General features: G+C 43.6%; 1 protein-coding gene across 1 annotated transcript in view; it reads left to right on the forward strand.

Annotated features, from left to right (window-relative positions):
* LOC115172182 (attractin-like) overlaps positions 1-14,231 on the forward strand; it is a 127,290-nt gene that overhangs the window by 10,680 nt on the left and 102,379 nt on the right. The window contains 4 exon segments of the mRNA XM_029729338.1: positions 2,165-2,248; positions 6,330-6,443; positions 9,138-9,266; positions 9,308-9,319. Of these exon segments, the coding sequence (XP_029585198.1) occupies positions 2,165-2,248; positions 6,330-6,443; positions 9,138-9,266; positions 9,308-9,319 (339 nt within the window).

The raw sequence follows: 14,231 nt of genomic DNA on the forward strand, positions 1-14,231 counted from the left end.
GGTTAGATATGTGAAGGGTCATCACATTATAGCAGCAATCTACCTCACCAAGCAAAGTGAGAAGAATAAGAGCACCACATTGAAGCTGCCCAGCAACACCCATTGGGGTGGTGTTGTCATCATGTTTGACAGTCTCCTGAAGGGGAAGGAGTCTCTCCAAGAAATGGCCATATCACAGTCTGCCGATATGGACAGCCCCATCAAGAGGATCCTCCTGGATGATGTATTTTGGGAGAGAGTGGTAAGCAGCCTGAAACTCCTGAAACCTATAGCAGTAGCCATTGCACGGATTGAGGGAGACAATGCCATCCTGTCTGATGTTCAGACTCTGCTTGCAGATGTAAGAGAAGAAATCCGTACTGCCCTGCCCACTTCACTGTTGCTCCAAGCAGAGGAAACTGCAGTTCTGAAATACATCAAAAAGCATGAAGACTTCTGCCTGAAGGCCATACACGCCACAGCGTACATGTTGGACCCCAAGTATGTTGGCAAGAGCATCCTGTCTGGTGCAGAGATCAACAAGGCCTATGGTGCCATCAGTATCATGTCTCGCCACCTTGGCCTGGATGAGGGCAATGTTCTTGGCAGTCTGGCGAAGTACACTTCCAAGCAAGGGCTTTGGGATGGAGATGCAATATGGTAGTCGTGCCAACATATCTCATCAGCCACCTGGTGGAAGTTACTTTGTAGATCTGAAGCTCTTTGCCCTGTTGCCTCCAACATCATCCTCCAAATCCCACCAACATCAGCCGCCTCAGAGCGCAACTGGTCCTTGTTTTGGAACACACATACCAAAGGATGCAACAGGCTGACCAATACAAGGATTGAAACATTGGTGGCCATCCGGGCAAATTTGAGGCTTTTTGAGCCTGACAACGAGCCAACCTCAACAAGGTTGGAAAGTGACAGTGAAGATGAGGCCTCAGAGTCTGATGTTCAAGTGGGGGACATTGAGGAGGTCCAGGGAGAAGACATGGAAGCCTGAGAGGAAGACAACCAAAGCTTTAGTTTCTAGACTATCATTTAACAGATGTATGTGGAAAACGTTTCTGGGAGATGAGATGGATCATTGGAGATCAATATTCCCTTTCTTTTGTTGTTCAGTGAAATCATCCCATGTGAAGAGTCAATTCATTTAATTCAAGTTCAATTCATAACTAAATTGTTTTTTTTATTTCTATTAGAAGGATTGAATCATTTGCGATTATTTCTACTTATGATAAGGTAAAAGGTTTATGTTTCTGTCTCCATATGATATGGTAAATATATCCAATGCAAAAAAACATCTACATTTAAATGGTATTAATATTAATATGCATATTTCCGTTAATTCCCATATATTCCCCTTAATTCCCACGGAAAGTTTCCACCTCTGAATATTTCCCAAAATGTGCAACCCTAGTCTATAGTGCAGTCAGATGGTTAGTCACTGGTTGGTGCTGCACTCAGTCCAACTGATGAGATATGCTTTACTTTTACCTCCTAGAGGATGAATGGCTGATCTTGTGACTGGATGAATGGCTGATCTTGGGACTGGATGAATGGCTGATCTTGTGACTGGATGAATGGCTGATCTTGGGACTGGATGAATGGCTGATCTTGGGACTGGATGAATGGCTGATCTTGGGACTGGATGAATGGCTGATCTTGTGACTGGATGAATGGCTGATCTTGTGACTGGATGAATGGCTGATCTTGTGACTGGATGAATGGCTGATCTTGTGACTGGATGAATGGCTGATCTTGGGACTGGATGAATGGCTGATCTTGTGACTGGATGAATGGCTGATCTTGTGACTGGATGAATGGCTGATCTTGTGACTGGATGAATGGCTGATCTTGTGACTGGATGAATGGCTGATCTTGGGACTGGATGAATGGCTGATCTTGTGACTGGATGAATGGCTGATCTTGGGACTGGATGAATGGCTGATCTTGGGACTGGATGAATGGCTGATCTTGTGACTGGATGAATGGCTGTGTTGTCAGGTGTGACTGTAATAGGTGTACAGTAAGGTGAGGCGATGGCCTTTAATCTCTAACCTCTCTTTTCTCTCTCCGATTGGTTGACTGATCTGTCCTCTCCTATAGGCTATCCTCTGACCCTTTCTCGCTCTCCTATTGGCCTACTGTTCTGACCTTTGACCTCTCTTCTCTCCTATAGGCTGACGGGTCCCTCAGGGTTCCTGACAGACGGACCAGGGAACTACAAGTACAAGACCAAATGCACCTGGCTCATTGAGGGAACGTCAGTATAACTATAGACTAATAGCACAACACCATGCCTCCAGCCTGCACAATGTCACTGAAAGATAGGCCCAATCTACAGTCAGTGTCAGTTTATTAGGTACACCACCCTGTTCACCCGAATGGTTCGCTCCTACAGACGGTTAGTCACGTGGCCGTGTCTTGCTATATGAAGCAGGCAGACGGGCATCAAGGCATTCAGTTACTGTTCCATTGAACGTTAGAATGAGCAAAACAAGTGGCCTAAGCGACTTTGAGCGTCGGTATGATAGTCGGTGCCAGGCGCGCCTGTTCCACTATCTCAGAAACGGCCTCCTGGGATTTTCACTCACGACACTGTCTAGGGTTTACAGAGACTGGTGTGACAAACAAAAAAACATCCAGTCAGCGGTATCCAGTGTGCGAAAACAGCTTGTTGATGAGAGAATTCGAAGGAGAATGGGAAGAATCGTGCAAGATAACGACCGGCCACAACCGGGCCACGACCGGGCCACAACCAGGCCACGACCGGGCCACAACCAGGCCACAACCAGGCCACGACCGGGCCACGACCGGGCCACGACCGGGCCACAACCAGGCCACGACCGGGCCACAAACAGACGAATAACGGTGCAGTACAACAGTGGTGTGGAGAACGGCATCTTGGAACACAACTCTTCGGTCCTTGTCACGGATTGGCTATTGCAGCAGACGACCAAACCGGGTTCTGCACCTATCAGTTAGAAGAAGCTGCTCCATTGGGCCGTCACCAACACTGGACAACTGAGGAGTGGCAAACCGTCACCTGGTCCCAGGAATCCTGGTACCTGTTGCGGCATGCTGATGGCAGAGTCAGGATATGGCCCCATTCTGCCTGGTGTCCACGGTACAGGCTGGTGGTGTAATGCTGTGGAGAATATCTTTCTGGCACACGTTAGGTCCCTTGATACCAATTGAGCAACGTTTACATCCCTGAACAAATCAGGCTGTTCTGGAGGTAAAGGGGGTGGCCGACCCAGTACTGTTCTGGAGGCAAAGGGGGTGGCCTGACCCGGTACTGTTCTGGAGGCAAAGGGGGTGGCCGACCCGGTACTGTTCTGGAGGCAAAGGGGGTGGCCGACCCGGTACTGTTCTGGAGGCAAAGGGGGTGGCCGACCTGGTACTGTTCTCGAGGCAAAGGGGGTGGCCGACCCAGTACTAGATGAGTGTACCTAATAAACTGGCCCCTGAGTGTGTATTGCCTAGCTTCTCTTAAAGATCAACCAATAATATGTTGCTATTTATGAATTGAGTTATACCAGTGATAAGCTAAGCTTCATAATATTCAATGATGTTTGTTTTAAATGGTTTTGCTGTTTTATTCTCTATGCAAATAGAGATGCTTCATTTACATGAAGCGTGTTATCAGGTTATCGGGCACCAGGTTATTGGGCACCAGGTTATCGGGTTATCGGGCACCCGGTTATCGGGCTCTAATAGGGCACTTTGACCAGGACCCATAGGGCTCTAATAGGGCTCTTTGACCAGGACCCATAGGGCTCTAATAGGGCACTTTGACCAGGACCCATAGGGCTCTGGTCTAAAGTAGTGCACTATATAGAGAATAGGGGTCCATTTGGGAGACAGCCAGTCTTGTAGTACAACCCCACTGACCTCCAGCACTGGGCATCTGGTGCTGAGACAGAAGGACATGATTGTGGTTTTGATAGACTACATATCTGTGACCATATATGGACAAGATCCCTCTCTTTCCTGACAACCAGTCTCTTTGACCCTTCTGCCTCTGAATGAGGATATTTGTGAACATTTAAAGTATTCCAGAGTTGAAGAGACTGAATTGATTAATATTTTTACAAGCATTGCCAAGTGTTCCATGAGTGCTTACAGTGACAACATTTTGAACACTTGTGTTTTACATTTTTTTATTTAACCTTTATTTAACTAATCAAGTCAGTTAATAACAAATTCTTATTTTCATTGACGGCCTAGGAACAGTGGGTTAACTGCCTTGTTCAGGGGCAGAATGACAGATTTGTACCTTGTCAGCTCGGGGATTCGATCTTGCAACCTTTGGGTTACTAATCCAACACTCTAACCACTAGGCTACGCTGCGGCCGCTCCGCTGAAAACAGTTGAGCATTTCGTGCTTATGGCAATGATTTATCTCTTCAGATTGAACCACATGCGGCTGTGCATTCTGTGCCCCAAAACATCCTTACTGGAGGTCGACCGATTATGAATTTTCAACGCCGATGCCGATTATTGGAGGACCCAAAAAAGCCGCTGCCGATTTAAATAAAAAAAACTATTTTTTATTTGTAGTAATGACAATTTACAACAATACTGAATGAACACTTATTTTAACCTAATATAATACATCAATAAAATCAATTTAGCCTCATAAATAATGAAACATGTTCAATTCGGTTTAAATAATGCAAAAACAAAGTGTTGGAGAAGAAAGTAAAAGTGCAATATGTGCCATGTAAGAAAGCTAACGTTTAAGTTCCTTGCTCAGAACATGGGAACATATGAAAGCTGGTGGTTCCTTTTAACATGAGTCTTCAATATTCCCAGGTAAGAAGATTTAGGTTGTAGTTATTATAGGAATTATAGGACTATTTCTCTCTATACCATTTGTATTTCATATACCTTTGACTATTGGATGTTCTTATAGGCACTTTAGTATTGCCAGTGTAACAGTATAGCTTCCGTCCCTCTCCTCGCTCCTACCTGGGCTCGGACCAGGAACACATCGACAACAGCCACCCTCGAAGCAGCGTTACCCATGTAGAGCAAGGGAAACAACTACTCCAAGTCTCAGAGCGAGTGACGTTTGAAACGCTATTAGCGCGCACCTGCTAACTAGCTAGCCATTTCACATCGGTTACACCAGCCTAATCTTGGGAGTTGATAGGCTTGAAGTCATAAACAGCGCAATGCATTGCGAAGGGCTGTTTGAATGAATGCTTACGAGCCTGCTGCTGCCTAACATCGCTCAGTCAGACTGCTCTATAAAATCATAGTCTTAATTATAATACAATAACACACAGAAATACGAGCCTTAGGTCATTAATATGGTCGAATCTGGAAACTATCATCTCGAAAACAAAACGTTTTCCTGTCAGTGAAATACGGAACCGTTCCGTATTTTATCTAACGGGTGGCATCCCTAAGTCTAAATATTCCTGTTACATTGCACAACCTTCAATGTTATGTCTTAATTATGTACAATTCTGGCAAATTAGTTCGCAACGAGCCAGGCGGCCCAAACTGTTGTATGACTGCGTGCAATGAACGCAAAATGACACAATTTCACCTGGTTAATATTGCCTGCTAACCTGGATTTCTTTTAGCTAAATATGCAGGTTTAAAAATATATACTTTTGTGTATTGATTTTAAGAAAGGCATTGATGTTTATGGTTACGTACAGTCGTGCAACGATTGTGCTTTTTTCGCAATTTTGCTTTTGTTAAATCATCCCCCGTTTGGCGAAGTTGGCTGTCTTTGTTAGGAAGAAATAGTCTTCACAGTTCGCAACGAGCCATGCGGCCCAAACTGCTGCATATACCCTGACTCTGTTTGCAAGAGAAGTGACACATTTTCCCTAGTTAAATGAAATTCATGTTAGCAGGCAATATTAACTAAATATGCAGGTTTAAAAATATATGCTTGTGTATTGATTTTAAGAAAGGCATTGATGTTTATGGTTGGAGCAACGTGTACCTAAGCGATTATATGCAACGCAGGACAGGCTAGATAAACTAGTAATATCATCAACCATGTGTAGTTAACTAGTGATTATGATTGATTGATTGTTTTTTATAAAATAAGTTTAATGCTAGCTAGCAACTTACCTTGGCTTCTTACTGCATTCGCGTAACAGGCAGGCTCCTCGTGGAGTGCAATGTAAAGCAGGTGGTTAGAGCGTTGGACTAGTTAACCGTAAGTTTGCAAGATTGAATCCCTGAGCTGACAAGGTAAAAATCTGTCGTTCTGCCCCTGAAAAAGGCAGTTAACCCACCGTTCCTAGGCCGTCATTGAAAATAATAATGTGTTTCTCCAACCAAAGGCCTAACTGTATTCTGTCTCTGTCCTGCAGGCCCAACAGCATCCTCAGACTGAGGTTGGACCACTTTGCTACAGAGTGCAGCTGGGACCACCTGTATGTGTACGATGGTGACTCCATCTACTCTCCTCTACTGGCTGCCTTCAGGTGGGTACAGGGAGGGTGGTGGGGGTGGTGGTGGTGGGGGTGGTGGTGGTGGTGATTGTAGGTGGTGATGGTGGTGGTGGTTGTAGGTGGTGATTGTAGGTGGTTGTGGGTTGGTTTGACCTTGTATTGGGTTGATAGCAGTGATACCTTGTATTGGGTTGATAGCAGTGATACCTTGTATTGGGTTGATAGCAGTGGTGCCTTGTATTGGGTTGATAGCAGTGATACCTTGTATTGGGTTGATAGCAGTGATACCTTGTATTGGGTTGATAGCAGTGGTACCTTGTATTGTATTGATAGCAGTGATACCTTGTATTGGGTTGATAGCAGTGATACCTTGTATTGGGTTGATAGCAGTGATACCTTGTATTGGGTTGATAGCAGTGGTACCTTGTATTGGGTTGATAGCAGTGGTGCCTTGTATTGGGTTGATAGCAGTGATGCCTTGTATTGGGTTGATAGCAGTGATACCTTGTATTGGGTTGATAGCAGTGGTACCTTGTATTGGGTTGATAGCAGTGGTACCTTGTATTGGGTTGATAGCAGTGATACCTTGTATTGAGTTGATAGCAGTGGTACCTTGTATTGGGTTGATAGCAGTGGTGCCTTGTATTGGGTTGATAGCAGTGATACCTTGTATTGAGTTGATAGCAGTGGTACCTTGTATTGGGTTGATAGCAGTGGTGCCTTGTATTGGGTTGATAGCAGTGATACCTTGTATTGGGTTGATAGCAGTGGTACCTTGTATTGGGTTGATAGCAGTGGTACCTTGTATTGGGTTGATAGCAGTGGTACCTTGTATTGGGTTGATAGCAGTGGTACCTTGTATTGGGTTGATAGCAGTGATACCTTGTATTGGGTTGATAGCAGTGGTGCCTTGTATTGGGTTGATAGCAGTGATACCTTGTATTGGGTTGATAGCAGTGATACCTTGTATTGGGTTGATAGCAGTGGTATGACAGTGTAATGTGCAGTATGAGAGATGTGGAGGGAGAGTTCTCTGTAATGACCTGTTACTCTGAGGTCAACCAGGAGATCCCAGAGGCCTGTTGTTGTCATGATCATAGACATCTGCTCCTCACTGCTGTTCTCAAACTGCATTACTTAAACTGAGGAATGTCTTTCATTGAACGTTAATGAACCTGCATAATGTTGTTACAAGAGATGTTGATGTACCTAGTTAACAATAAATTATTGATTTACCTGGGTAACGATGAATTATTGATTTACCTGGGTAACGATGAATTATTGATTTACCTGGGTAACGGTGAATTATTGATTTACCTGGGTAACGATAAATTATTGATTTACCTGGGTAATGATGAATTATTGCTTTACTTGGGTAACGATGAATTATGGTAACGATGAATTATTGATTTACCTGGTTAACGATGAATTATTGCTTTACTTGGGTAACGATGAATTATGGTAATGATGAATTATTGATTTACCTGGGTAACGATGAATTATTGATTTACCTGGGTAACGATGAATTATTGATTTACCTGGGTAACGATGAATTATTGATTTACCTGGGTAACGATGAATTATTGATTTACCCGGGTAACGATGAATTATTGATTTACCCGGGTAACGATGATTTATTGATTTACCCGGGTAACGATGATTTATTGATTTACCCGGGTAACGATGAATTATTGATTTACCCGGGTAACGATGAATTATTGATTTACCTGGGTAACGATGAATTATTGATTTACCTGGGTAACGATGAATTATTGATTTACCTGGGTAACGATGAATTATTGATTTACCTGGTTAACGATGAATTATTGATTTACCTGGTTAACGATGAATTATGGTAACGATGAATTATGGTAACGATGAATTATTGATTTACCTGGGTAACGATGAATTATGGTAAAGATGAATTATTGATTTACCTGGGTAACGATGAATTATTGATTTACCTGGGTAACGGTGAATTATTGATTTACCTGGTTAACGATGAATTATTGATTTACCTGGGTAACGATGAATTATTGATTTACCTGGGTAACGATGAATTATTGCTTTACCTGGTTAACGATGAATTATGGTAATGATGAATTATTGATTTACCTGGGTAACGATGAATTATTGATTTACCTGGGTAACGATGAATTATTGATTTACCTGGGTAATGATGAATTATTGATTTACCTGGGTAACGATAAATTATTGATTTACCTGGGTAACGATGAATTATGGTAACGATGAATTATTGATTTACCTGGTTAACGATGAATTATTGATTTACCTGGGTAACGATGATTTATTGATTTACCTGGGTAACGATGAATTATTGATTTACCTGGGTAACGATGAATTATTGATTTACCTGGGTAACGATGAATTATTGATTTACCTGGGTAACGATGAATTATTGATTTACCTGGGTAACGATGAATTATTGATTTACCTGGGTAACGATGAATTATTGATTTACCTGGGTAACGATGAATTATTGATTTACCTGGGTAACGATGAATTATTGATTTACCTGGGTAACGATGAATTACTGATTTACCTGGGTAACGATGAATTATTGATTTACCTGGGTAATGATGAATTATTGATTTACCTGGGTAATGATGAATTATTGATGTACCTGGGTAACGGTGAATTATTGATTTACCTGGGTAATGATGAATTATTCAGGGTGTTGATGGGTGTTGTCCGTCCTTGTTACAGTGGGTTGATAGTTCCTGAGCGCTATGGCAACGAGACGGTTCCAGAGGTGGTGTCACAGTCTGGTTACGCCCTCCTCCACTTCTTCAGCGACGCTGCTTATAACCTGACCGGCTTTAACATCTCATATAGGTAACCTTTAACCCCTGACCCTATAACCTGACTGTGTTCAGCGTCTCCTACAGGTGAGTCTGACCTTGCAGGGCCTCTTCTTAGTAACAGGTGAGTCTGGACAGTAGCTGCAGTAGCTCTTTACCAAAAGAGGAAAAGTGCCACTTTGTTTTGTAAACTGGATTGCTAAATATGAAAGGGAGTAGCAGGAAGAGATAATGCAGTTAGTTAACCGGGCTAACAGGAAGAGATAATGCAGTTAGTTAACCGGGCTAACAGGAAGAGATAATGCAGTTAGTTAACCAGGCTAACAGGAAGAGATAATGCAGTTAGTTAACCAGGCTAACAGGAAGAGATAATGCAGTTAGTTAACCAGGCTAACAGGAAGAGATAATGCAGTTAGTTAACCAGGCTAACAGGAAGAGATAATGCAGTTAGTTAACCAGGCTAACAGGAAGAGATAATGCAGTTAGTTAACCAGGCTAACAGGAAGAGATAATGCAGTTAGTTAACCAGGCTAACAGGAAGAGATAATGCAGTTAGTTAACCAGGCTAACAGGAAGAGATAATGCAGTTAGTTAACCAGGCTAACAGGAAGAGATAATGCAGTTAGTTAACCAGGATGACAGGAAGAGATAATGCAGTTAGTTAACCGGGCTAACAGGAAGAGATAATGAAATTAGTTAACCAGGATAACAGGAAGAGATAATGAACTTAGTTAACCAGGCTTGTTAGCCCTGACCCCCAACATCTTTGAGATTTCTGCTGGGTACTGGTCCCATCTCCATGGTGATACAATTCAAGTTGGACTGAGAAACTGATCAAAGAAAGCTCCTCGGGCCTCTGTCTGTCTGTCTGTCTGTCGTGTCTCGTCTCATTGGGCCCCAGTGTCTCTCTCTGTAGTGTCTCATTGGGCCCCAGTGTCTCTCTCTCTCTCTGGAGTGTCTCATTGGGCCCCAGTGTCTCTCTCTCTCTCTGGAGTGTCTCTGTCACGTAGAGTAGGCCAGAAGGCTAAACTGGAAAACCTAACCTCCATAAAAAATAAAAAGATGGCGGAGCCGCAAAAGTTCTTCTGTGCAAAGGTGTTTATTTACATAGTGATTCCGGAACAAAAACAACAGTACTGCCATCAAACCTTATGGGTCAGCTAAAAACAATGCTGCCCCACCTACAGCTCAATCCAAAATGCCTCTCCATGAACTGAAAGAGAGGCTCCTTTTGTAGGGGTAGCCCCTCCCCTCAGAACAATTAACACTAATTAATTAAGCAATTACCTATTCAACCTACAGTTTCCATTTATCTAAACATACCAAAATATATACATTGCAACACGTTTATGAAACATCACAATATAACATTTACAAAAGTACATCACTACTGACAGTGTCAACCAACATGCCCATTTACATTAATGAGCCATTCCGGACAGGCACTACAAAGTAAGCCCAATTCCCTTAGCTCGGGTCCTTATCCAGCATAGCCGGAAGCTACAGAGATGGAGAGAGAGAGGAACAGAACAAACAACTGCTCATCCATAACATCTAAGTATAATAAATATTGCTTATATTAAATATGAACACCTGTCTGTTTATTTCTTTATACCATAACCGGTTACTGAAGTAAGTGTGAAATGTATGTACTAAGATAGAGAAGTTAACTTGTGTGTCGACCCACATTGTTAACTTGTCTGATAATGGAGCAGGGAGGAGTAATGAATGTGTGTGCGTTAAAGTACCAAATGCTGCCCGCGGCCAGTGACGGACTTCTACGTCACAGTCTCATTGGGCCCCAGTGTCTCTCTCTCTCTGGAGTGTCTCATTGGGCCCCAGTGTCTCTCTCTCTCTGTAGTGTCTCATTGGGCCCCAGTGTCTCTCTCTCTCTGTAGTGTCTCATTGTGCCCCAGTGTCTCTCTCTCTCTCTGGAGTGTCTCATAGGGCCCCAGTGTCTCTCTCTCTCTGGAGTGTCTCATTGGGCCCCAGTGTGTATCAAAGAGCCCAAACACCAAACCTGTCTACTGCTGCAGCCAGAATAACATGAAATAGAAGCAGACTGTCTCACTACTCATGTATTGCTGTCGTTCTACAATATTTGATGTTGTAGAGTTTCATATTATGATCCCCTTTGCCGCCTCCTCCTCATTAGCATACATCATTACACTTGATTAAACAATTAATCAGAATATTTAAATACCTTCTAATCTCATCCGTCCGTCATTCTCTTTCTTACCCCTGTGTTATTTTTCTCTCTCTCTCCAGCCATGATGTCATGGCTTTAGAAGCTTCTGATAGGCTAATTGACAACATTTGAGTCAATTGGATGTGTACCTGTGGATGAATTTCAAGGCCTACCTTCAAACTCAGTAGCTCTTTGTTTGACATCATGGGAAAATCAAAAGAAAATTAGCCAAGACCTCAGAAAAAACATTGTTGACCTCCACAGTTCTGGTTCATCCTTGGGAGCATTTTCCAAATCAAATCAAATCAAAATTTATTTATATAGCCCTTCGTACATCAGCTGAAATCTCAAAGTGCTGTACAGAAACCCAGCCTAAAACCCCAAACAGCAAGCAATGCATGTGAAAGAAGCACGGTGGCTGGGAAAAACTCCCTAGGAAAAACTCCTGAGAAAGGCCAAAAACCTAGGAAGAAACCTAGAGAGGAACCAGGCTATGAGGGGTGGCCAGTCCTCTTCTGGCTGTGCCGGGTGGATATTATAACAGAACATGGTCAAGATGTTAAAATGTTCGTAAATGACCAGCATGGTCAAATAATAATAATCATAGTAATTGTCGAGGGTGCAACAAGCACGTCCGGTGAACAGGTCAGGGTTCCGTAGCCGCAGGCAGAACAGTTGAAACTGGAGCAGCAGCATGGCCAGGTGGACTGGGGACAGCAAGGAGTCATCATGCCAGGTAGTCCTGAGGCATGGTCCTAGGGCTCAGGTCCTCCGAGAGAAAGAAAGAAAGAGAGAAAGAGAGAATTAGAGAGAGCATATTTACATTCACACAGGACACCGGATAAGACAAGAGAATACTCCAGATGTAACAGACTGACCCTAGCCCCCCGACACATAAACTACTGCAGCATAAATACTGGAGGCTGAGACAGGAGGGATCAGAAGAAGGTACCACGTTCATCTGTACAAACAATAGTACGCAAGTATAAACACCATGGGACCACGCAGCCATCATATCGCTCAGGAAGGAGACGTGTTCTGTCTCCTAGAGATAAATGTACTTTGGTGCAAAAAGTGCAAATCAATCCCAGAACAACAGCAAAGGACCTTGTAAAGATGCTGGAGGAAACAGGTACAAAAGTATCTATAGCCACAGTAAAACGAGTCCTATATCGACATAACCTGAAAGGCCACTCAGCAAGGAAGAAGCCACTGCTCCAAAACCGCCAGAAAAAAGCCAGACTACGGTTTGCAACTGGACATGGGTACAAAGATTGTATTTCTGGAGAAATATCCTCTGGTCTGATGAAACAAAAATAGAACTGTTGGGCCATAATGACCATCGTTATGTTTGAAGGAAAAAGGGAGAGGCTTGCAAGCTGAAGAACACCATCCCAACTGTGAAGCATGGGGGTGGCAGCATCATGTTGTCGGTGTGCTTTGCTGCAGGAGGGACTGGTGTACTTCACAAAATAGATGGCATCGTAAGGAAGGAAAATGATGTGAATATATTGAAGCAACATCTCAAGACATCAGTCAGAAGTTAAAGCTTGGTCGCAAATGGGTCTTCCAAATGGACAATGACCCCAAGCATACTTCCAAAGTTGTGGCAAAATGGCTTAAGGACAAAGTCAAGGTATTGGAGTGGCCATCACAAAGCCCTGACCTCCATCCTATAGAACATTTGTGGGCAGAACTGAAAAAGCGTGTGCGAGCAAGGAGGCCTACAAACCTGACTCAGTTACACCAGCTCTGTCAGGAGGAATGGGCCAAAATTCACACAACTTATTGTGGGAAGCTTGTGGAAGGCTACCTGAAACGTTTGACCCAAGTTAAACAATTTAACCTCACTAGGGTAGGGGGCACTATTTTCACCTCCGGATGAAAAGCTGTAGAGTCCACCTGGAGTGACACTTACAATGAATAGGCCTACTTCTTCATTTCTCAATAGAAAAACATCGAACAATTTTTAAAGAATGTTGACATCTAGTGGAAGCCATAGGAACTGCAACCAGGTTCCTAATAATAAGGGAGTCCCAAAAGAAACCTATTGGAAAATCCTATGACCTCAATTCTTTTTCCCTCTGGATGGTTTGTCCTCGGGGTTTTGCCTGCCAAATCAGTTCTGTTATACTCACACATTATTTTAACAGTTTTAGAAACTTTAGAGTGTTTCCCATCCAAATCTACCAATTATATGCATATCCTAGCTTCTGGGCCTGAGTAACAGGCAGTTTACTTTGGGCATGCTTTTCATCCGGATGTCAAAATACTGCCCCCTACCCCAGAGAGATTAACAAGACATTTGTGGAGTTGTAGAAAAACTCGTTTTAATGACTCCAACCTAAGTGTATGTAAACTTCCGACTTCAACTGTATGTTTATTTTTTAAATATGATGTATTGTCTACGTAAGTGATAGTCTGCATATAACCAGGCTAGTCCTCGTAGACCAGGCTAGTCGCGTAGACCAGGCTAGTCGCGGAGACCAGGCTAGTCGCGTAGACCAGGCTAGTCGCGTAGACCAGGCTAGTCGCGTAGACCAGGCTAGTCGCGGAGACCAGGCTAGTCGCGGAGACCAGGCTAGTCGTGGAGACCCAGGCTAGTCGTGGAGACCAGGCTAGTGGCGTAGACCTGGCTAGTCGTGGAGACCAGGCTAGTCGTGGAGACCAGGCTAGTCGCGGAGACCAGGCTAGTGGCGTAGACCAGGCTAGTGGCGTAGACCAGGCTAGTGGCGTAGACCAGGCTAGTGGCGGAGACCAGGCTAGTCGCGGAGACCAGGCTAGTCGCGGAGACCAGGCTAGTCGCGTAGA

The sequence above is a fragment of the Salmo trutta genome, chromosome 33, assembly GCF_901001165.1.
Source record: "Salmo trutta chromosome 33, fSalTru1.1, whole genome shotgun sequence".
Classification (NCBI taxonomy): Eukaryota; Metazoa; Chordata; class Actinopteri; order Salmoniformes; family Salmonidae; genus Salmo; species Salmo trutta.